Source organism: Anoplopoma fimbria, chromosome 5 (genome assembly GCF_027596085.1).
Source record: "Anoplopoma fimbria isolate UVic2021 breed Golden Eagle Sablefish chromosome 5, Afim_UVic_2022, whole genome shotgun sequence".
In the NCBI taxonomy this organism is placed as follows: Eukaryota; Metazoa; Chordata; class Actinopteri; order Perciformes; family Anoplopomatidae; genus Anoplopoma; species Anoplopoma fimbria.
This window is the reverse complement of record NC_072453.1, coordinates 13,050,003-13,072,425: the sequence shown is the minus strand read 5'-3', so window position 1 is coordinate 13,072,425 and position 22,423 is coordinate 13,050,003. Positions and strand designations below refer to the sequence as shown.

General features: G+C 38.5%; 1 protein-coding gene across 2 annotated transcripts in view; it reads right to left on the bottom strand.

The window, feature by feature from the left end:
• Positions 1-1,976: 1,976 nt before the first annotated feature.
• The window catches only part of LOC129091188 (breast cancer type 1 susceptibility protein homolog), a 22,656-nt gene continuing 2,209 nt past the window's right edge, over positions 1,977-22,423 (bottom strand). The window contains exons 2-21 of one of the 2 annotated variants that reach the window (XM_054598704.1): positions 22,257-22,345; positions 22,063-22,116; positions 21,883-21,963; positions 21,693-21,781; positions 21,561-21,597; positions 21,146-21,264; positions 18,273-20,990; positions 18,048-18,127; positions 16,939-17,074; positions 16,678-16,732; positions 13,892-13,962; positions 13,265-13,446; positions 13,086-13,173; positions 11,374-11,451; positions 11,145-11,185; positions 10,544-10,627; positions 8,313-8,370; positions 5,504-5,577; positions 4,762-4,819; positions 1,977-2,211 (exon numbers count right to left, since the gene is read on the bottom strand). In XM_054598704.1, coding sequence (XP_054454679.1) covers positions 2,117-2,211; positions 4,762-4,819; positions 5,504-5,577; positions 8,313-8,370; positions 10,544-10,627; positions 11,145-11,185; positions 11,374-11,451; positions 13,086-13,173; positions 13,265-13,446; positions 13,892-13,962; positions 16,678-16,732; positions 16,939-17,074; positions 18,048-18,127; positions 18,273-20,990; positions 21,146-21,264; positions 21,561-21,597; positions 21,693-21,781; positions 21,883-21,963; positions 22,063-22,116; positions 22,257-22,330 — 4,272 coding nt within the window. In that variant the 5' untranslated portion in view covers positions 22,331-22,345 and the 3' untranslated portion in view covers positions 1,977-2,116. The remainder of the gene's footprint in view (positions 2,212-4,761; positions 4,820-5,503; positions 5,578-8,312; positions 8,371-10,543; positions 10,628-11,144; positions 11,186-11,373; positions 11,452-13,085; positions 13,174-13,264; positions 13,447-13,891; positions 13,963-16,677; positions 16,733-16,938; positions 17,075-18,047; positions 18,128-18,272; positions 20,991-21,145; positions 21,265-21,560; positions 21,598-21,692; positions 21,782-21,882; positions 21,964-22,062; positions 22,117-22,256; positions 22,346-22,423) is intronic. The other variant, XM_054598705.1, reaches the window with a different exon arrangement.

The window sequence follows — 22,423 nt, the reverse complement described above, 5'->3', positions numbered from 1 at the left end:
TTAGCTAAGCTGACTGATCAGCTGTTTAGAGACGAAAAAACACCTCACTGTCTCAAACCATTTGTATGAGGTCTGTAATTACAATAAGACAAATATCTTATTTGTAATTATGAACGTAGAAACCGTGATCATTTTGTGCTGATCATTTAAAACTTTCACACAGTATGATGCTGGATTCTGATGACATTACTACACAATGTCGGAGAACTTGAAACCCTCCCATTTAAAGTTAGACTCAATCCTCGCCCCTGGAAAATATACCTCCAATAAAATATAGAAGATAGAGGTGGATAGGGGCTGGGGAAGGAAGAGTGAAAGCAGTGAGGGTTGGATGAGGCAGTAAAACTCCCAACAACTGGGTTCAGTCTTTTGTCAGAGTGAAATATATCTTTTTGTTAGTGAAATAAATGAACGCAATGGTAAAACACGATTAAGGTAATATTATTATTTCTCTCAAAACTTCATACCCAGTGATTTCTTACTAATATTTCAAAAGCATGAGCAGTCACGTATCTATATAGCCGCTCTAAATAGTTTAGAGAATATTATAGATCCAAGATGAAACTGACAAAAGAGAGGGACTCAGACAAGAAGTCGCAATTACAAATCTGTCTGCTACTTGGACATGGATTTATCAATTACATCTACTGATATTTCAGAGCCATGTTCAGGGCCAGAGATTGTTATTTGGACAAACCTCAGTCAGATAAAGGATCATGAGACAGGCAGACTAGACCAACCATAGTCAACCAAACAACCCCTTCTGCACTATCTCTGCTACTATGGAGACAGAGGATGGCAGGTTAACAGGAGCTGGTATTTTGCTTATTTTGTCAACAAGGGGGATGACATCCTCTCTCAAAAAGTCAACTGATTACATGAGAGTTTATTAGAAAACGTTTGTTGCAAAGACACACACACTTCGTTTCCACAGTCTTTCAATGAATCTAGTTTTTGAAGTAGTGAATCACCAAAACAAGAAAGTAAAGGAAAAATTACTGCTGCCCGTAAAATACACTGAGAAGAATATTAGAAAAGTGGCCTTGTAAAAGGAGGTCAGGTAGAAAAGTTTAATTTACTGCAGAGATGAAAATAAATGTAATAATTGGAATGCATTGAGGATGGTTAAAACATTTATGCGTTAAACTTAAGCTTTAAATGGTATGTTACATTTTGAAAGGAACTGTTTGTCACACAAAAATGACATCTTGAATCTTGAATCTTCTACAGCTAAGTTTTATTGTGACGTAACCTGACATGCACATTTTTTTCTTCTCAAGTTCAGATGAAAGCATGGATTACGCTCACAAAGAAGGCTCATACGGCTCATTCCTGCAAATCTCTTCTCTCTTATTCTATCCCCCCACAATGGCTGTTAAATAATTAAAGAAAACCGTGTGCAGAATATGTTGCTGCATTCTAGCCGTGTTCAGGAAGGCTACAGGCTTTCCGCCATGACCAGAAAGCCGGAATACAGCAGGGATTTGCAAACAACAGTCGCAGAGCTGTGAAACAGCAGTGGGAACATTTGGATGACAAGAGCTTATTAATATACATTAGATCTGACAGGTGACATACAAGTACTAAATACTGCAAATGACTCTTTATGTAACCCCAAAGGATGTCAATGGGCATGGTGAGAGTGTCTACTGTACTTTGAGATAATCATTTTCATTGCTTGGTCTTCCAGCAGCTTACCTCAGATAGTCTATTTCATTAAATCATACAATTCCATCCGTTTTAGACTGTATAAGATGATATATTTGAAAGAATTAGTCACCTAAAACAACACTTTTCTTCCAATGATATTGGTCAAAGCTTGTCTGTTTTGTCCAGATTTGCTACATTGGGCACATTATGTTTCAAATATACATAGTTATTGTGAGATGCAGTGATAGATGTATGTGTGCATTATTTCCTGTGCGATAAAACATACCAAAAGAAGAAAGGAATCAATTTGAGCATCTTCTGTTAAATAAACTTTATATACAATCATGTCAGGCAAACACAATACATATATATCTTTGTAAAGAAAACAGACGACAGTTTAGATGCAGTATTGGACATTAAAAAACAGAAGTTGTAAAATGGCTGTAGGTGCACATGGATCCTCAGCTCATGTAGTGTACGTGTTGTAGTTTTGGAGGGTGTAGGTTGCCACGGTATCCAACAGCCAACCACGTGTCACGACTGTAGCTTGTTTAGAGAGACCTGGTAAGCAAAGGATTTTTAAGTAAGTCTACAAATGAAAATTTGTACAACCAAAACATTTGGAAGAAGTACACACAGATATGAAACACCGACTGGCATTTTAAGAGCTCGCCATCATTTCCAATTCTATAAAAATAATTTCTACATGTAATCCATGGTGTTTTACTAATCTAAATGATGTCTAATTAAGCACATTTATCTTTGCTTTTTTATTTTTTAATTAATGATGAATTACTTATTTTGTGTCTTTTTTATCTATCTGTGTGTATTTAATTTTGTATGTATTATTATGTACATTATTATTATTTTGACTCTAGGCCTAAAATTCTGTCACTTAAGGTTTTTATGCTGTTTCTATAAAAATAACTAATATAGTTATTATATAGTGTAATATAAATTACACTAACCTTTAAACTAAACATCTTCACCTTAAACTTTTACCAAAATCTATATATACATATACTTTATTCTGTAGCTCAGATATAACATTGAAAACTGAACCAGACAGCATTTCAGTATTCTGAGAAACTCAGGTGTCTTCTTAAAAACAAACAATCTTTGCTTATTCAATCAATTTAACTTTATTTTAGACACATCGTTCCATATCAGAACTACCATCACAGATCACACACATTTTAAAATAAGGAGCATATTCTTGTAAAGCAATAACCTGAATGGAAGTGTCCAGAATATGTCTCATAAAACATAATTGGGAGTGTGTGCGCGCATATATTCACACATTTCCATTAAAGAGGAAGATAGAGAGGAAGATGGAGATGTGTGCGATTTCAATCAATGGTGCAGAAGAAGAGGATAGAGGGGGGTAGAGGGGAGGGTGATGGGCTACTCGATTACCTGGGCTATGAGTGCCAAAGGGACGTGGAAGAGGAAAAGCTGCATTAAATATGCAGCAGTGCAAATTAGGATGCCAAGAGTAGGGAGGAAGGGGAATCAGAGCCACTTGCTCCCTCTCTGTTTCAAGCTGTCAACTCGCCTAGTGCTATGGCAGCGTCTTTCTTCTGTAGCGAGCTTGTTTTGACATTTCCCCCGGCTCCGATCTGACATTTTCTCCTGGCCATTTCTCTGCTGCCGAACTTCCTTCACACTCCCTTCCCTGGCAAGTCACTCCCCTCGCTCATATTTGGAATGGGAACCTGTCTCATTTTGGCTGGCAGCGTATGCCATTTAACTGCTCTGTCACTGTCCAACTGGTCCTCGCACACACACACACAAAATGCACTCAAATCCGTGTACTAATGGACAGACAGGTGCACAGATATGCACACCAGCCAGAACGTCTATGCTTATGGGGACGGTCCATTCACTACAGCATATTCAGATAAGAAATCTGACCTCAAACTATTTATAACCATTCACTAATACTGAAAACTGATGTTTAGTTTCCCTATTATGTATTCACATATTTACAAAAAAAATTCTGTTAACCTTGTTGATAATGTGAAAAAAACTTTGAGGACAACCACACTGTTTCAATGGATATTTTTTCAAAACACTCCAGAAATAAAAAATAAATAAGTTATAATTTCGTTATGGTGACAAATAGCTAAATACATTCTTTATTTAAGTGAGCTAGAGCAGTTTAGAAAAATGAATCATTTTAATTTCAGCCTGGAGCTACACCTCTGAATAGCTTCACCTTTCTCAAATGTTGCCAAAAGATGTTGTTGCTAATGGTTGTTAGTGTCAGACTGAAAAAAAAGATCACAGTAAAAACATGATAAGAACTTCTCTTTTTCTACAAGACAAGAGCGTATTAGGCATTAGCATTTAATTAGCACCTAAGACACTCTATTCTATTCTTTTACCTGTCACCATATCATGTCAAATCTTAAGTTAAATGTTTATTTTATGTCAAAAACACTACAACATTTTAAGGGAACAAACTCAAGCTAGCTCACTTGGTTGAGCTATTTGCTATTTGCTTACCCTCATTTTCTTAAAAGGACATTGAACACTCGAGCTTGGTCGAGCAGAAGGTTTTGAATAAATCTTCTTACTTGCCTTAAATCAATTAAAACAGTCTCCGCTTGGTTTCTGCGTTGATGCCGTTTCAGGTGTCCAAATACAGGAAAACATCAGCGTTGGTAGCCGAAAATTGTCATTGCAATGACAACATGTCTTCTCAATACTGGCAAACTTTCTCTCTAAACTTGCTGTACGTATGCTAGCGGCATACTGGCTCACTCCTGACTGACGATTAAAAATGTTAAGACTCTGATGAGGAATCAATTCTAAAATACCAAGGTTTAATCATAACCTGTCTATTGGTATACTGTCTATCACACACAATTCCTGTCTGACTCTGCAGAGGTCTATGCTTGTACCAGCCTTCAAACCCCAGGTGAAGCCATGCAGGAATTATTTAATCAGCTCCAGCTGCTGCTGTCAGTCTAATCTCGATCTTTATGAGCTCTGTACAAGAGAGAGTGTGTGTGTGTGTGGGTGTGTGAGAATCAAAGAGAGATTGACTGAGAATTACTACAATTGAAAGTGGTGTTGTAAAAGGAGAAAATGAAATTTTAGACTCACTGCTGTATGTGGAGGACGACTCTGATCCAGACTGTACAATGACAAGCTGATGGGAGATCTGCATAAAAAAACCGGAAGAAATTATGTCTAATTTAGAATTAGAAATGAGCAACAAGTAGAACATGTATATTTATAGGCAGACAAATTGGAAATAAATGATATTTTCACACCTGCCTGTTAGATTATGTATAAGCGTCATGCAATCTCTTGGCTGAAATTTGCTGGATTAAGGATTGTTGATACTAATGTAGTGGTTATTGGATGTGGTATTTCAGCATTACTCAATCTTTTTTATAAATAATGTGACCCTTGACTGAATCACACATTTTAAATAAATCAAACCCAGGAGGCAAATAATAGACATTATGGAGGCGGCATCTTTGTAAGTCAAAGAGTTGTTCAAGGGCGTGCACATCACTGACTGCCACTTAGTCCCTGCAGCTTTTAGTTTGCTCAGGGTGCTTTCACAAGCCTCAGTCCATGTGGCTAGTCCAGTCAGAGTGACATTAGTTTGCTTAAAAACGGACGTCGGTTGTAATTAAGAAGTCAAATAAATCATATTGCTTACCTCTGCATACTAACACGTATTAAAGTGAAAGGTCTCCTTCTGTTTGTTTTGTTAATCACTCACCTGCAAACTCTCAAATATCACTGATCTGATTTTAAAGCAATCATCACTGCTCCTCAGCATCTTTTTAAACGATACTGATCAACGTGAAAGTCCAACAACTGAAACTCTTACCTGTTTACTGTCGAGGAGAAGTGGATCTCTGACTACAGCTGCTCCACAGAGCTCCACCATCCACTCCATTTCATCTATAATAAACACAAACACACACAAAGTTGGCTGTAAATATTGACTCTTTTGGTCAAATCAAGTTTGATGAAGGTATCTTGGTCGGCCCTAAATTAAATTCTCTCGAAACCCCTTTAAAGCAGAGAGGAAACCGAGCGAGCAGACTCCTCTCAAGCTTTGACTTCCTGATCGGAGGGACGGAAAACCGATCAATACCTAAGTCTCCACTCAAATCAATATCTCACTCTGTCAACACACCTTCAACTTGGTTTGGAAAAAAATGTGTTTGTATTTAAACATATATATGAAACTTAATTTTTTTTAAATAAAAATCAAGATCAACAGCTTCTAGGTATGTACTGAATATTTCAAAGTCCTTTATCAACTGAATATTGCTCAGCTTTTTTGGTTTGTTTTTTGCATGTCAATTAATTCTGTTTAAACCCGTTTTTTCTGCCCAGCTGCAGATAAAGACTAAAACTGATAAAGGCTGCACTAATATTAATAGTATACATTTCCAGTAACTCCAGAGTGTTGTAATGTCCAAAAGTCAAAATTTATTGTAAAAAGATAGATGCAATCACTGCGGCCCAAAAAATATTTGCTCCTGTTTTCCACACACAACGGGAGGCACAAGTTATATGCATTATTCAATAAAAAAAAAAACTCAACCTATTTAATCAAATGAATAACTTCTTATTAATATTGAGGAATTATGTTTGAGGATTTTTTTGTTAGGGTGATGATAAGACATTCAAAGATTCATTATATAACAAAACATTTCATACAACTTTAACAGCTTCCCTTGTTTGTCACCTTTAACATGAGAACACTCATGTCAGGAAAACCTCAATCAACTTGCAGTCTAAGCTTTAGGTAATCTCATCATTCAACAAACACACACACAAACAATTCAATAATGGATGAAATCCTGTTGGGCTGAAGAAAATAGACTCCATCATCATGTCTGTGCCATGTACAAGAAAGTCTTTAAACTCCACACGCTAGCTAGCAGATGTCGGCCCATTAGCAAAGCTTCATCGATTCAGCAGGCAGCGGGAGGATGCAGCAGAAGCACTTAAAGAGCCCCAGGAAGGAGGAGACCCACGAATGCTGACTTGCGGGTTTTTAAGCAATGTGCCCCCTGAGACCTTCACCCATGATCTATCTGTCCATTCATTCATGTTGGAAGGGTAAAGCAAAAGTACTTTGTATGAAGGGCAACCAAACTCCTCTCTACCTTGAACTTGGAGGTCATTAAAAGTTTAAATCATTAGGGACCAAAAAAAAGGCTTAACCGGGATATTTACACCAATTTTAGAAGATGAGAATGAGTTATTTGGCCACAACTGAAGGCTCATTCGCACTTTCATTTAATAAAAAAATTCCAGGCAGCTTACTGACACCATAGCAACCGCTGTGCAGTATAACAACACCACACCGAAAATGTCTCACACAACTCGTAAAATGGGTATTCAATCCACCCACACTATGGAAACACTTGTCATTGTTCTCCAGTGCCAAGAAAACGACAGCTTATGTTAAAAAACTGCACGTTTCAAGCTGCGTCAGTCAAAACCTCTGTGAGATTCTTTAACTTTCTTTCCATTGTTATTCTTTTCCCCTCTTCTTTAAAAGCAAGTTGGGTGCCTGTCTATCAGAGTCCTGCAGGACACAGACATCAAGAAAACGGAATAAGTGCCGTTGAGCAAAGCCATTCTCGACGAGAAAACAGAACAGTGCTAACAGCATGATGGCAGCTGAAAAAGGCAACATTTCTATGAACCCGCTCCCCCCAGCTTTTTGCAGTCTTTTCTTTGAAAGCATATGCAAATTAAAGTGTAAAGTGAAAAATCACACATTATCTAGGTGATGCAATTCATGTGGGGATTGAGTGCAGTGTTTCTCAGACAAAAAACAAAACAAAAACAAGATTGTGCAAAACAGGGACACCAAATAAAAGTAATTAGCGATGGCTATAAATGGTATGACAGATATTGTACAATAAATCTTAGTCTATTAAGCAATCTTAGCAAGTCTCTCATTACATACATTATATGGTATAAAGAAATGGCAGTTCTATGTCCAACAATGAAACTTCAAGAAACACCTGGATGAAATGCTGGCAGTTATATGAAATAAAGACAAAAATAATAATAATCACTAACTCAACTCACTGCGAGCTACCTCTCTGCTAAATATGTAAAGACGAACACCGCTAATGAGATCGATATCTACACCATACGTGACGACTTCACTGCATGAGCCAGGGAGTAATGTAAGGCATTCGCAATGCGTTTGCAAAGTGGAATGTAGGATTTGGGAATAATAGTTCTGCTGAAATTGTCTGAACTTAACACCTTTATTTCACAAGTTAGATTGTAGGACCACTATTAAATAAGATCAGTTAAGGTAAGATGTACTTATTGTAAGTAACAAGAAGTGGCTATTCTTCAATATAACAAGTCTACTAATACTGCATCGAGGAAGAGTAGACAGCAAAAATAACTTTTTGGAACTTTTTGTTCCGATGTTCGGGCTCTACTAGTCTACAGTTATGATGCTGTAATAGTTTTACACTTTCTATCTGACCTGACACTTTCTAACTTTGTCATGATAAAAATCTTAATAGATATAAAATGAGGTACATTTCTCAGTGGTTGCCTGATTCAGTCTGCATGTTACATTTCAGCCTCTGGGTCCTGTACAGTACACAGAAAAAACTTGGACATGTCATGTTACCGGTGTAATTTACCTGTTGTCATGTCTGTAAAAGGCCCCTGGAAGCAGATCTTGTAGCCCTTCATGAGCAACTAAAGGGAAAAAAGAAGACACAAAGTGAGGATAAAACCATCTACTGTGAGATGTCGGAACCAATTCCTGCAAAACTTCTACGGTCAAGCAAAAGAGGACATTATTTTACCTTCGGACAGTATTCAATAATATCTTCTGTGAATGTTACAAACACAGCTGAGTATGATTCTGAACTCTTCACCTGTCTAAAGGGTAACACTGGTAGAGCTGAAACACTTCACCACTATAATCAGTTGTTTCTCACTTATTGTGCAAAAATAAGAAAGAAGACATTGGTAATTTTTTGCTCTTGCTTTAAAACTCTAAGTTCAGGGAAAGTTGACCCGAAAAGAGCAAACACAGCCATCCTCACCAAGGTTCATCATCCTTAAAGCATATAAAGAACCACGGCCTGAACAACACCAGGGGCACATTGTCTGATTGCACTCAGGGTCAATAAACTTGAAATGGAAAAAGGAAAATTGCTGCCTTCAACCATTGCAACCATAGAAAGGAAATGTGCGACTCACATCCCAGCCTCATATACATTGTGTGGCTGGATGAAAGTGTTTGGAAAATAAATGTCCGAGCTGCTGGAGAGAGAAATACTAATTTCTCACACCTCCCTGTCCATCCACAACGATCATTAGCCAGAGGGGCTTGGCGAGATGGAAAAGTGTTTCTGTTACAGATTTTTAATTTAGACAACACCTAATGTCCTTCAGGAGGTATTAGTGAGTGTGTGTGTGATGCGATAACTTGCAAACCGTACAAACGCACGCACGCATTTATAAACATATACACTCAAGAGTCCCTTTAGCTGATTCCCTGCACATCAACATTCTGGTGATGGACTCGGAGTCCTGGCACTCCATTTCATCTGTTAGTCTGTTTGTCACAGTGGTGCAGGTGACAGAAAGTGAGTCTGAACAGGACAATCTGTCTGGCTTCATCAAAGTGCAGGCGCTGCGTTGAAGCCACTTAAATAAGCCTGAAATTACTAGCTAATTCAATTAGCGGAGGTTCTTCAAAGGCAGCGATACGGCCAACATGACATCTAGCCATTTCTAATTTTCCCCCTCAGTGGCAACAGAACCGGTCCTGCTAGCTGCACACCAAGAGGAGAATCACCATTAGCTCTTACAACAGGGCCCGCGCTAAGAGGCTGGTGCAATAGGAAGAAACAGGTTCAAGTGCTGTTTGTTATTGGGACACTTTGTTTGATTTTCTTCAAAGAATCAGACTGCTCATTGAGGTTGGACATAGTAGTGCTTTCACAAACGTTAAGGATGATGTTATTTTTCTTCTTTCTCTCTTTGAATCAGGTATTTGTGTTGAGAAAATCAACCTGTTTTGAAACAGTTCTTTAGGAACGGAAATGACTGTTGTTGACATGTTTCAGGTGTTTAGGTGATGAGTGTTTGGCTGATTGCTGAAGTGCCACTTCACCATATCTGTCTACAGTTTATAGTGTGTTGATAAAATGATTTAATTGAATTTATATTGTGAGAAAGAGAGGGTCCTCTTCACTCAATACTGTATGTTCTGCTCTGTTTTTGGCAGTTTGTTTCACCATTTGTTGAATTACTCTTTAGTGTTTTGTTTTTTTCAAACTACAGATATACAGGAAATAATTTATTGATTGCCAATGAGCGTATTTCGTTATCTTTTAGTATGTAGAAGCTGAAAACCACATTATCATTTCAAGCTTTGCTAATTGGATAAATACGGCGTTTATCAGCAATTTAATCAAATGTGATGACAGTTGTGAGGCTGTGTGATTAGGTTTCCAGGTTTTTGTCAATCAAATCTGATCAAACCACAACCACACAGTCCTGATGAAGCACATTAGCTTTTAAATTTGTATTTTTTTGGAATAAAAAATTGCAACGTTTCATGTTTTAGTCATGAATATTCAATGTTATAGATAAATACTTAAGATAAAAAAATATATTTTTAATTGTATAACTTATAAAGACATGTTTTTTTTTTTACTTTTACAATTTTTATTTAATGTGTCAGTATAAAGTTGTGTGTAAAGTAAGATCATGACATAGCTGCAGGTAAAACAAAGGAGTCACAACAAGCCTCTGCGATTCCTCAGGGACCGACTATAGCGTTCACCTTCGGGGACTATTTAGAGCAAACAAACACAGTATAATAGCTAATCTGTTATGTTTGTAAGGGACTCACGTTATTGTCTTCACTGGTGCGAGCTCTCATGGGGCCCTGGTGGTTAGGTCCATTCACCACGTCACCTCTCACTTCAAAGACACTCTGTTGGAAATCAAAGCAAAATGACTTCAGTACATATGTGAACCTCACTCACAGTGGTATAAAGCCTATCCTATTGTGATTAGCTTTTAAATAAGTGAAGCAATTATTCACTCTCATCACATTAAAGGACTGATTGTAAGCTGACAGACAGCTAGATTAATAAGATTTATTTCAGGGGTCAAATATGCTCCCAAGAGTACGCTGAACATTCTTCAGTTTGACAGAGTTCATCATATAATTGTATTGAGTCTATCTATACATCCATTATATGATGCATCAAATTGCTTATAAACTGGCCTGGATGACAGGAAAAATAGTTTTAAATGAATGGCTTTGCTAAATAAAGCTTGGCAAAGGATTATACTTGCATAGCACAGGAACAGATGCAGGGATTACTAATGCAAGTGGATGACAAATAATCTATGAGGTATCACAACGAACCACATGGAGAGATTCATCATGCAGCCTTAATTCGACATTGAAACAGGAAGTCACCGGTGCACAAAGACAAACATACCTCATCTAGGAGTTTCTTTTGTCTGAAGCACTCTGAAATCCCTGCAGAGAGGAAAAAATAAATAAACACTGAGGTTTTTATCAGGAAAACAAACACTATTCTTGTGGCTACTGTATTATGTAACACTTCTTTTATTCCTGCCCCTCCCTCAACATCACCCTGTTTGGTATTTAGTGTAATTATTGTAAACACATCAGTGATTTTGACAATAAACTGAACCGGGACTTACACTGGAAGCTCACCACCCACTTCCTGCTTGCGATGCCAAGGAAGTACTTCAGTGTGCGCTCACATACCAGTTGTTCATCTGGCAAAGAGAGAAGAAACAGTAATGTGAATAGAGTACATGTGCACACATAAAAACATATTGATTTTACACTTTTAATGTAATGGTATAATTTGTTTGATGATTCTAAAAAAAAAAAATCAACATACTGTAGTATGCAGATACAAATAATGTGTAGAAAATAATACTTATATATGCTCTTATGGGCAACGCTGAAATCTTCAATTTGATGCAAAATAGGGTACAATAAATGGCTATTAACTAACTATTGCCCACTTTTCCCAGAAATTACATTTTTACTACATTATAATTTATGTTACTTAACTTGTAATTTCTTTGATAAATCTTGAAGTAAATGCATTATAAAGAACTATGAACAAACAGCTATTTTAAACTGCATCAAAAGTGAATTAATGGACACAGCCTAAGACAGAGAATAGCTTCACAGAGACAAATTAGCTTCACAGAGACAAATTATGGTCGGTCAGCATGGGGTCAGGGGTTATTCTTTGTTCAAGAAATATACTGATTATCCATTAATTTGTATTCCATGCAAGAGTTAAGTGCTTGTTATTGATGTGACTAAAACATAACTTAATTTCAAATGATAATTTTTTTATGCTAATAGTAAGAAGGGGACACCTACTGCTCCTTTCCAACAGTTAACCATAAAAAAAACAAGAGTCCCAGCTTTCCCACTTTTTGGTTACCCAGGAAACAGCTGCCATTAAAATAAGGCTTCTTAAACAGTGACAGTTAATGTGGTGCTTTGGAGACAGCGAGTTCTGGAATTAAAAATAATCTATCAGAGAGGGTAATTAGCAACAAGTGGATGAATGGAGGAGAGGGTGCGTGGGTGAGGGAGAAACAGAGAGCTTATCATTTAGGAGCGCTTTAAAAGACGCACAAAACCAGCTATAACTACAAATAAAAAGAAAATGTACTTCTGGTAATGCAAATGTTCCCGCTCAGGAAAATATTAGAAAAACAGGACCTGGAAAGAAGGTAAAGTGGATTTCCCAACAGCAGCTTTAATTGCTCTAGTGTGTGTCAAGCCAAGGCCAATTCACCTACAATCTTTGCAGTCTTAATGAAGTCACTTTCACAAATGCAGTTTTTCCTGATATGTTCAATAACATTTCCTGCATGGGGTCATGTGTGAATGGATGCAGGGATCAATAGTCGCCATATGACAATATGCCGCCAATTTCCCAGCACAAGACCTAGTAACATTTCAGGGAAAGACCTGAATGAATGCAGAAACATTGCCGGGACAGGCACGTAAAGAGTTACGTCTGACTGACAAAAGATGCTTGCACAAGAAAAAAATATATATATTTATATTTGAAAACTCCGCTGATGACGAATTTGAACCTGGACTTGTTTAATATTTACGACAATGTTTTCGCAAGTGATTTAACCTTTCCCGCACATTTTTGCTGTTGTATTACCATCTGCTGGACTGTCCCTTGGTCCATCTATTCCAGCATTGCCATGGCATGTGTGAAAAGTCACAAGACGGAAATGTTCCTAAATTTATTTAATAGTTAAAATCACTAGCGGAGCCTGAAAGGTTGTCCTAGTAAATTAACCGGAACTATGTGTGAAAGAGGCTACTGTTTATATAAACAGTGCCTGCATGTGAGCATTCTTACCTGTGTGCATTATGATATGGGTCATCTCTGGGGTTACCTTAGAAACCACACGGGCCCCAACTTGCTTGGCAAACCTTTTGACCATTATCTATATATAAAAAAAACATGAGTGGTTAGAGTATCCTGCTATGGAGAGCACTTAATACACAGATTTATTGATTACATTTCTGAATGGGCACCTGTTCATTGGGGTCTAATCCAGACGTCACTAGCACCATTTTAGCTTTACTCCTATCTCTTGGAGGAGTGTTATTTTCTTTGTCTTCCTGCCCATCTGATGGTGAAGCGCTGTTTTTTAATATTTTGGAAGCTGAACTTGAGGCTTCGGTGCCTTTTACTGTGTGTGTGGAGCTCTGCACTGCTAAAGAGAGAGAGAAAAACAAGCGGGTCAGAAGAGTCAGCAACAGTTATCTAATTCTTTTTATATTGGGTATCTTTATACAAACAGATTTTTGGAACACAGAGCATAACCTTCATTAAGCACACAGTCAGGCTACAATGCACTAGACAAACTAATTAAGCTCTGAACTCAGTCCAAACATTGCTAGCGTACTAAAACATTTAAGAAACAAAGAGCTACTATCTCCAAGTGGCAGATGCCATATACCATATACATATATACTCTATAGTTGTACTTGCAGAAACACAGTTGAATCAACAGATTATGAATTAAAAAAAGTCTAAAAACAGTGTGTCTGTCTTCTGCGCATGTGCTTCAGGTAGATTGAAATGCATTTAAACTTTTATAGAATAAAACAGCACCAGCATGTGTCACATTATTTTCAACACTACACCAGTAGCCTTACCCATCTCTGCTACGCTGTCATGCTTTGACGGTCTTGTGCCGGGCTCTCGCTCTACTTCTTCAGCAGTTTCTCTGTAGAAGAGACATGTACATTAACTTTTGAAGGAGACGAGACAACATAGTGTAGATGGTAGTTCAATTGCCAAATCATCTGAAGGGATGTCCCGCACTGATCAAGGCATTTCTCTTTTTTTTCAAATTTAGCCTGATAGAGTAAAGTGCTGCTGGAAGTGAAGAACATCGGACCAAATCCAACCTAAATATTCCTGCAACTACAGATACTGTCCTTTCTTAATGGTTATAACACAGAACAATAGACAGCACTACAAAACACCACTAGAACCCAATACATGAAAGGGTATAGGTTACTTAAAGGTAAGCACAAACATATTCATACTGTTTTGGATTTACTCATTTGAGTGCAGGCTCACTCGGGATACAGTGAAGTCAGGAAGTATTGGGACAGTGACACACTGTTAATAATATTTGAAATAAAAATGGTTAAAATGCTGACTCTTATTAAGGCTTATTCAAAGTTGTTCTCAACCACATTGGACGAACAGAAATGTATGTTTCCTAGTTTTATGGCAGAGAAAGTAACAGTTCAAAGTAACTTGTGCTTAAATAAAGTCAATATTTGCTTGCAAATCCTTTGCAGTCAATGATTGTCTAAAGTCTTTGATCCAAAAACTTTAACAGATAGTCGGACTGACTGCCGCCATACTGACATGTTGCTTCTTCTGCAATCAGTCTCTTCTTCAGTGAGTGAAACACGTGAGCACTTTGATTCATTTGAAGTGACTGAGCCGATCAATAATACGACACTGTTTGGCAGTAAAAGAAAAAACTTGGGTTGTCTTGTCTTTGTGTTAATGCTCATTATTAGAGAAATGCATTCTCCTAAAACAAGTGGATTATGTTCCCTAAACCTGAACAGCAACAATAAAAACTTATAGCCATAGTGTAATTTCAAATCAAATATGCTGTATTAGTATTAGAGCCAAAACAATAAGAAAAATAAGACTGTCCTCACACTCTCTGCCTGGATTGTGCAGTTGTATAAGTTAGGAAGATGTAAATGTGGGATCAGAACTCAATATCTGGTTTTCTGTGGATTAAAAGTTATTTTATAACTCATGCTAACAAAATGTTGGAAGTTCCCTTTTGGCTATATTTCTTTACGCAAATACTGACTACTGGCTGCGTGCCTGCAATTAAATACTCTGCACCAAAGTGATAATGGCTCATTGAAAACCATTCTTTCCAATTTCAGCAGCGCGCTCATGGAGAATTTACTTTTTAATTTAGAACTTCTCCAGCTAAAGCCCTCCTTGTTTTCATCTGCCGTCTTTTTTCCATCTCTCCCTCTCTCCCTCTCTTGCCTGGAGGACAGCACTTAGAACCCTGCGAGGCGAGAGGCTGGTAGGGGAGCAGTCAAGCGGGAGAGATAAATTACTGTGGCAACACAAGTTTCCCTCTAAGTGCTCTAAATGACATATAAGATGCAGTCAGTAATGACTTTTTTATTCTCCACAGCATAAACAGATTCTGGGTTCATTAGTGAGATTATCCGCCTGTCCTCTTGAGATGCATCACCCTCTGAGAACCTGACTAGTCACACACACACACACACACACACGCACACACACACACACACACACGCGCACACGCACACACACGCTAACTTTCTCTTAAGTTAAAGATTGAAAGAGACCAATTACATGCCACTTGCCCAAGTTATTGTACTGCTTAATGTGGCCGCATTGAAATATGGCTCAATCTAAAATGTATTAACAATGACAGTCCTCTGAGGAGAGAAATACAGCACACTGGTGCAGATTTTATTCAATTAGGTTTGTTATCAAAGTCCGGTTTGACTTTAAGGATGGTCTCTGCTGATTATTTAACTGACCTAGTCACCGAAAACTGACCGGCTGCTGGCTGTAGCTTCATATATAATGGACAGATATGAGGGTGTTATAGATCTTTCCATCTTACACTCTGCCAGGAAGTGAAGGAGAGTATTTCCCGTAATGTCAAACTATTGTTTTTAACTTACATCGACTTGCACTGATAGTTACCACAAATACAAGAATGAAGCCCATGATAGGACCAGAAGGATCACAAATGATGACAAATCTCCTCTATTCATTTTAAAGACCATATTATCAGAAAGATGAATACAGAAAATGGCCAACAACAAGACAATTATTGTGTGGTTTCAAACTGTTCAATTCATGAGAATCATGTAGCTGTTATATCATCTGCTCCTCTCATCATTTCCTGCATACTGCAAACAATAACTTAATGTTTGGAGGCAAGTTTTCATGTTAGACACGAAATAAGGTAAATGTAGTTGGATTGTGGTTATAAATATAAAGGCAGCATTTACTTCCAATTGGACGGTGACTATAAATTATATTTCAGTACGACAGATTATATTTAGATAGAGCAATGCAGCTCAGCTGAAGCACACAATTGTAATATTGTATGTACTGTGTTTTGTAATTATTTTCTTGCTAACAATGTTGTGTGTTGATGATGTTTTTTTTTATGTTTCTTTAACTATTTTTCAGTGTTATTTCTATTGAAAATGTATTCAAAGCCAAACAAATTTCCTATATAAAATAAAGGGTTTACAGTAATACATTTGTAATTTATTATTATAAAAACATTATAAGATGTTAATGTAAAAAGAGAATCAGTAGTAAGAGTAAAAATGTCTGAGTTGAAATAGAGATTTCTATGCAGTAGTGCTATAAGTCCAGTTTGCAAGGATTTACTTACTGGTCTGACCTTTGACCTGTGTCCTGGTCACACGGGAGTCTTTGAGCGTCTGCGTCTGGGGACACAAACAATCATCAGCTCTTAATATTTGCACAAACCTAATACTAAACTAAGTCAAAAGATAGACTTGGGTTTGGGGTTAGCTCAGATATGATATAATCCTTAGTATCTTTGCTTTGATCCAATTTCATATATTGAATCAGTTAATGGACTAATTCTGTGAACTCTAATGAAAACATTTTACATTTCTTATATGCACACCTGTGGTTTGTCTGCTCTGATTTGTTTCTGAGGGGACTTCTTTAGCAGGACTGTCTTCTTTCTCCTGAAGCACCTCGGACACCAGAGCCATCAACTTCTCCAACCTCACCAGCTCCTTCTGCATTTCTATCTTTTGCTGAAAGAGGGGAAAACAAAGGAAAGTAGAACATCTTATAATTACACGAATCATACGCTTTAATCACATAACGAGGGTGAATAAGAGGAAAAGGAAGGGACACATGCTCGCAGCAATCTGTCAATCTATGAGGAGGGACCAACACTCAGACAGTTATTCATTATTGGCAGGGAATGAGTGCTTTTTTCAGCCAGACAGCACTTAGTGAGAAAAACACTTGTCACAATAAGAGAGCAAGAAGGTAATTATATAATATTTAACTTAAATGAAGTCCGACCAGAAAGCAAGGGAGAGAAGCGACAACAGCTTTTTCAACTGGTGCTGACTTGGAGGAACAGGGTCTATTGGTTTAGAAGTGTGTTTCAATGCTTCACTGGACTAAGACTTTGAATTTCATCCTTTAAGTTGACAGCGCAAGTGTATTGATTAAACAGACACACAAACATGCAGCACAATAATGCCCAACCTCCGTAGTCTCAAATGTGCATAATCCTGGGCCCTTGCTAAACCCCAGGGCGTGAAACTTACACTCCAAGTCAAAGACAGTCGACAGATAAAAGTGAAAGCGCTGGAAGATGGATGAGGTAGAAAACAAGAATCATCTTCTAGGCGGCATTTCCTCTAAACTAAATGAAATGCAATTTAGAAAGCTGCTGAGGGGGACATTTTTTACAGAGCGAGGTAGTCTGTCATCCAGGGTTGACAGTTTGGTTTTGGGGAAAGCGTAGGGGCTGCCCTCTATGGGGCGTAACGTGACAGTGCATCACTGGGAGCACAATGCGACCAGGTAATGCTGAACAAGCAACTTAGACGGACCTAAAATTCTCTGTTAGAAATAATGGAATTTTTTTGTCAAAAATCAAAGCTTGTTCACGCACCGACTTCGTTGCTATTTTTCAAAAGAGGTTGCATTTCATACAGGGTAATATGGAGGAAAAAAAATGTAATTGAGAACCATCATAATCATATTTACCTGTGTAACAAGGACTTCGCTTGAAAATTGTGATGATTCGATTTGTGTGGAAACGCTGATGTCATTCACTGGGACATTACCTGCACAGAGGGAACAATCAAATTGCTTTGTGTTCTGAGAATGATACAATATTCACAAATTATAAGAGTTTGAAACAACAGAGCAAGCACATTTTTGTTAGATGTTAAAAATGTAAACTATTTTGGTTACTGAGAATCAACTTACATTCATCCGGCGTGCCAAACAAGTCTACAGACCCTTGGCTGGAATCAACACAGTCGGGGCTCGGGCACGCAGGTGGACGGCTCAACTGCTGTGCTCCACCAGCTGTGGCCCCCTCACATCTATTAGCTTCACTGGAGTCTCCCTGATCCTTCGTCACAGCAGGAGGATGAGTGGATGTCCCGAAAATCTCTGTCAAAGTTGGTAATCCCTCTTCACTGCAGTCTGACTCATATGAAGACTCTAGCCTCCTTGCCCTTGTCCTCTTCCTCAGCACGGTCTTGATGGACGAATGGGAGCTCATCTCTCCGCTGCCATTGCTGTACGACTTTGCCTCTGGGACAATTTGCACAATTGGTATTCCAAGGCCATCGGGGGTTAAAGACGAATCTGCGTTGAAAAAATGTTTCGCGCTGTTGACTGAATGTGGTCCACTAGCAGCTGAATTGGGCACCAACATGTTGTCTCTTATTTTGTTGTCCAGCTGAGTCTCTGTCATTTGAGAATACTTTGAGGGTTCATTCAGCTCCTCGTGTTCAACGGCTGTGAAGCAGAGGCCAGAATCTAACACTTGAGGCACAACAGAAAGATGAGGACTTTCAATAACACGCTTTGACACTTTATTAGGAGTGAGGGCACTACTGACACTATTCCTAGAGACACAGTTAGCACCAGCGCTGTCTTGACCTGAACAACTGCCATCAGGGATTGAGTCTTCTATCGCCACTTGATCTGGTTTCTCAGTAACTGGCTTTCTTGTTTGGGCGGGTGAGTTAGAAGGGGAGATAAAATCACTCCAAGATGAGTTTTCATTGTCTCTTAATGCCTCTTGGTTGGTGATTTCAGGCACCTTTGTGTATAATGGATTTTTTGTAGATTCAACACCAGAACAAACTCGATGGTTTTCCTCTGCTTCGGCACCCTGCAGGTTTTCTCGGTCTAAACCACGGCTTCTTTTCACATTTGGACCGCCAAGAAGGAAGGATTTTCTTTTAGTGGCTTTGAAGCTCTTGAGCAGTTGCTCTGTGTCCAGTTCGCTATCATTCTTATCCTCCTCATCTTCAGTTCCAGCACATTGTGTGTGGCGAGCGACGGTTTCCGATGGCGTATTGTTTTGGTCGTCACTTTCTAGCGTCGGCTCGACCACAGCTGTAGCTGGACTCGTGGAGCTTGGGACCACAGAGACATGACGTGCAGCATTAAATTCACACATCGTTTCAGCATTTGGCACTTCAGCGATGGACTCTTTAACATCTTCTGTTGGGCTCAAATAAGATTTTCTCTCACCCGACTCCACCTTTTCTATTTCTCCTAACTCTTGATCAAAAATACATCCGTTTCTTTCAGCCACCCGTGTCATGTTTCCATTCTGAGTTGATGCCTTATTGTCCAATGTTCCACCATTAACTTCCTCAGATTGCCATGCAACATTGCTGTCTTTTTCAGCTAAATTGGCTTTCACGTTTACTTTCTTGTGACCCTCTTGGACTTCCTCAGCGAAGAGTTGAAGTCTTCTACTTCTCCTGGTGTTTCTCATGATAGGGATTTCTCGGTCTTCGCTGCTCGGGTAATTCTCAATATGAACTTGAACTTCTTCTGACCTTGGTCTAGCCTTAGGACTGGTTTCTCCATTTTTAACTCCAACCAGAACAAGGGGTTTTGGCACTCTAGCAGGCTTGCCTTTTACTGACCTCAGGTTTTTATTTTTCCTCTTCTCAGTTTTGTTTTGCTCAGCGCTTTCAGACTTTGCCTCAGCTTGCTCTTGAAAATCACTGTCGACCTGCTGCATAGCATTACGTGTCCTTCTATCTGACTTTCTGTCTGGTAGCTGTTTTTCAATATCAGACGCAGGACAGGGAGCCTCTTCGTTGTCATCAATTTTGTCACTTTCTGGCATGTTGTCTTTATCATTTTCCTCCATAACCTCCATCTGTTTTGCTTTTGTGACAATGTCACTGCTGGTGTTATTTACTTCTTCCATCCTTTGTTGCTCTTCCTCCATATGGCTTTTACTTTCATCTTCAGAGCTTGTTTTCTTGACAAAATCAGCAGGAGTGACAGTGTTCTTCTTCTTTGTTTTGGAAACATTTTGTCTTTCTTTGGTTGTTGGTGTTTCGATAAAAACATTTAGTGGAGGAGAGATGGTCCTGTTCCCTCTTCTCTCTCGTTTGTAGACGGCACCAAACACCTGTTCTTCAAGGGCTTTAGCACGTTCCCCTCTCTTAAGATTCATATCACTGTTGTGTTTTTTTATATCTATTGTTGAAGCGGAGGAACAGCTGTCAGAATCGTCGGTGTCTTCGTTGAGTTTCTCTAACTCGAGACTTCCTTCAGTTGGAACTTTCATGAGCCACTCAGCGACTTTCTCTCGACTCTTCTTCTGTTTTTCCTCTAGAATCTTATCAGGCACCAAATCCTTTTTCTGTTTCTTTCTTGAGGACTTTCTTAAAGGTTTGTTTTCGGACTCGTCTGGAATTAATGATGTAGGATGGGAGGCTTTCTCCAATTTGAGGAATCTCTTTTTGCCTCTAGTTTTGTGTGTTGACGTTTCCACAACTTCTGACATTTCTGTTTCCACTGGTTCCATATTATCTGTAGGACTGTGCATTTTCTTGTCAGAAGTTGGTGGGGCCTCACCAAGCCCACTGTCCAGGCCGTCATTTTCTGTCGTCATTGGACTTGTGTCTTCAAGTCCCATCAGTCTTGCAAATCCATTCTGGGCTAAAAACAAAGGAATGGGAAAATGACCAATAATTAACCTTAGAAGACAACACGCTTAGAAAATGAACAATACAGATAGCTTTTAAATAAAGGTAAATCCGCCAATTCATTTTAGGTACAACTGGGAAGCACCATACAAGGCCTCACGATTTTACCTGCTAGAGTCGAGGAGTGAGACCTTGAAGGATCATCATTGTCGTCATTTTCCACATTGTCAGGTGTATCTCCGAATGACTTATCGGGACAATGTTTAGTAGCTTCAGCATCTGTGACCCTAGATAGAGCAAAATACAACAGAGAACAAGATGAGCTAATATTATGAATAAATTAGCATTAACGGTATGCGTGGCCTAGTATGTATTTGAAGGTGTGTATTTTATTCTTTGTCTGAAGAAGAGCTTGGCACTCAATACGTCACTTGTTGGTAATCAAATATATTTTCACAAGAGCATTATCTAGTGTGCGGACTCCATTTATATGTCCTTTTTCCAGCACCTAGTATTCATCATCTGGATTTCTTTATGTGGGTTATTCCAAATGACAGACAAGTTAAATGTTCAAATGTCTTACCCCAGTTGTCCTTTCTGCTCGGACATTCCAGTGAAGTCTGGAAACATAAAGGTAATGTTATTAGAAATTGTAATGCAAGTTCAGTTGAAATAGTAATTAAAATAAAATAAGAAGTCTGTAATGTACTCTTACAGTTGATGCCAGTGTCTTGTTCATATGCCTGGATCATATCCTGCAATCCTGCTACAAGTCGCTGAAACCCAGGACTCTCCTGCAAGCTCCTGTGTAAGTAAAAGAATACAAAATGCACACGTCTTATGATAATGAGCAATTATTAAAAAAGTATTCATGTTACAGTGTCATCTTGTTGATGTTGTCCAACCTTTTGGTTATTTTGGTTTTACACACTGGACAGTCAGCCCTGTTTTGTTTGGTGCTGTCCAAAAGTTTCATCATACAAAATCTGGGGGGGAAAACAACACAAATATTGTTTGTGAGTGCCTGAAAAAAATGTTTTTTAAATATCAGTTTGCAAAATGAGGAGTAATCAAACATTACTTACTTGCAAAACTGATGGTCACACTTAGTAGAAACAGGTGCGGTCATTAAATCCAAGCTACACATGAAAAAAAGTATGAAGTCAGTAAAGAACATAAGAGTTTAACAAGATGACAGAACTCAACCTTTAATTCACCAAAACTTGTGCAGGTGCAGATGAATTTGCTTAATATACTTCTTGGTCAGCATGACACTCACCATATGGGACACTGCAGCGTCTCCCAAAGGACTGAAATGCCCTTTCTGACATCTGTGGTCGTTGGAGTTGTCATGGTGATTTTTAAAAGCTACGAATGAAAAATAAGGGCACATTCAGAGGCATTAAACAATACACTGCCAATATTTAAAAAAAAAATATATACTCT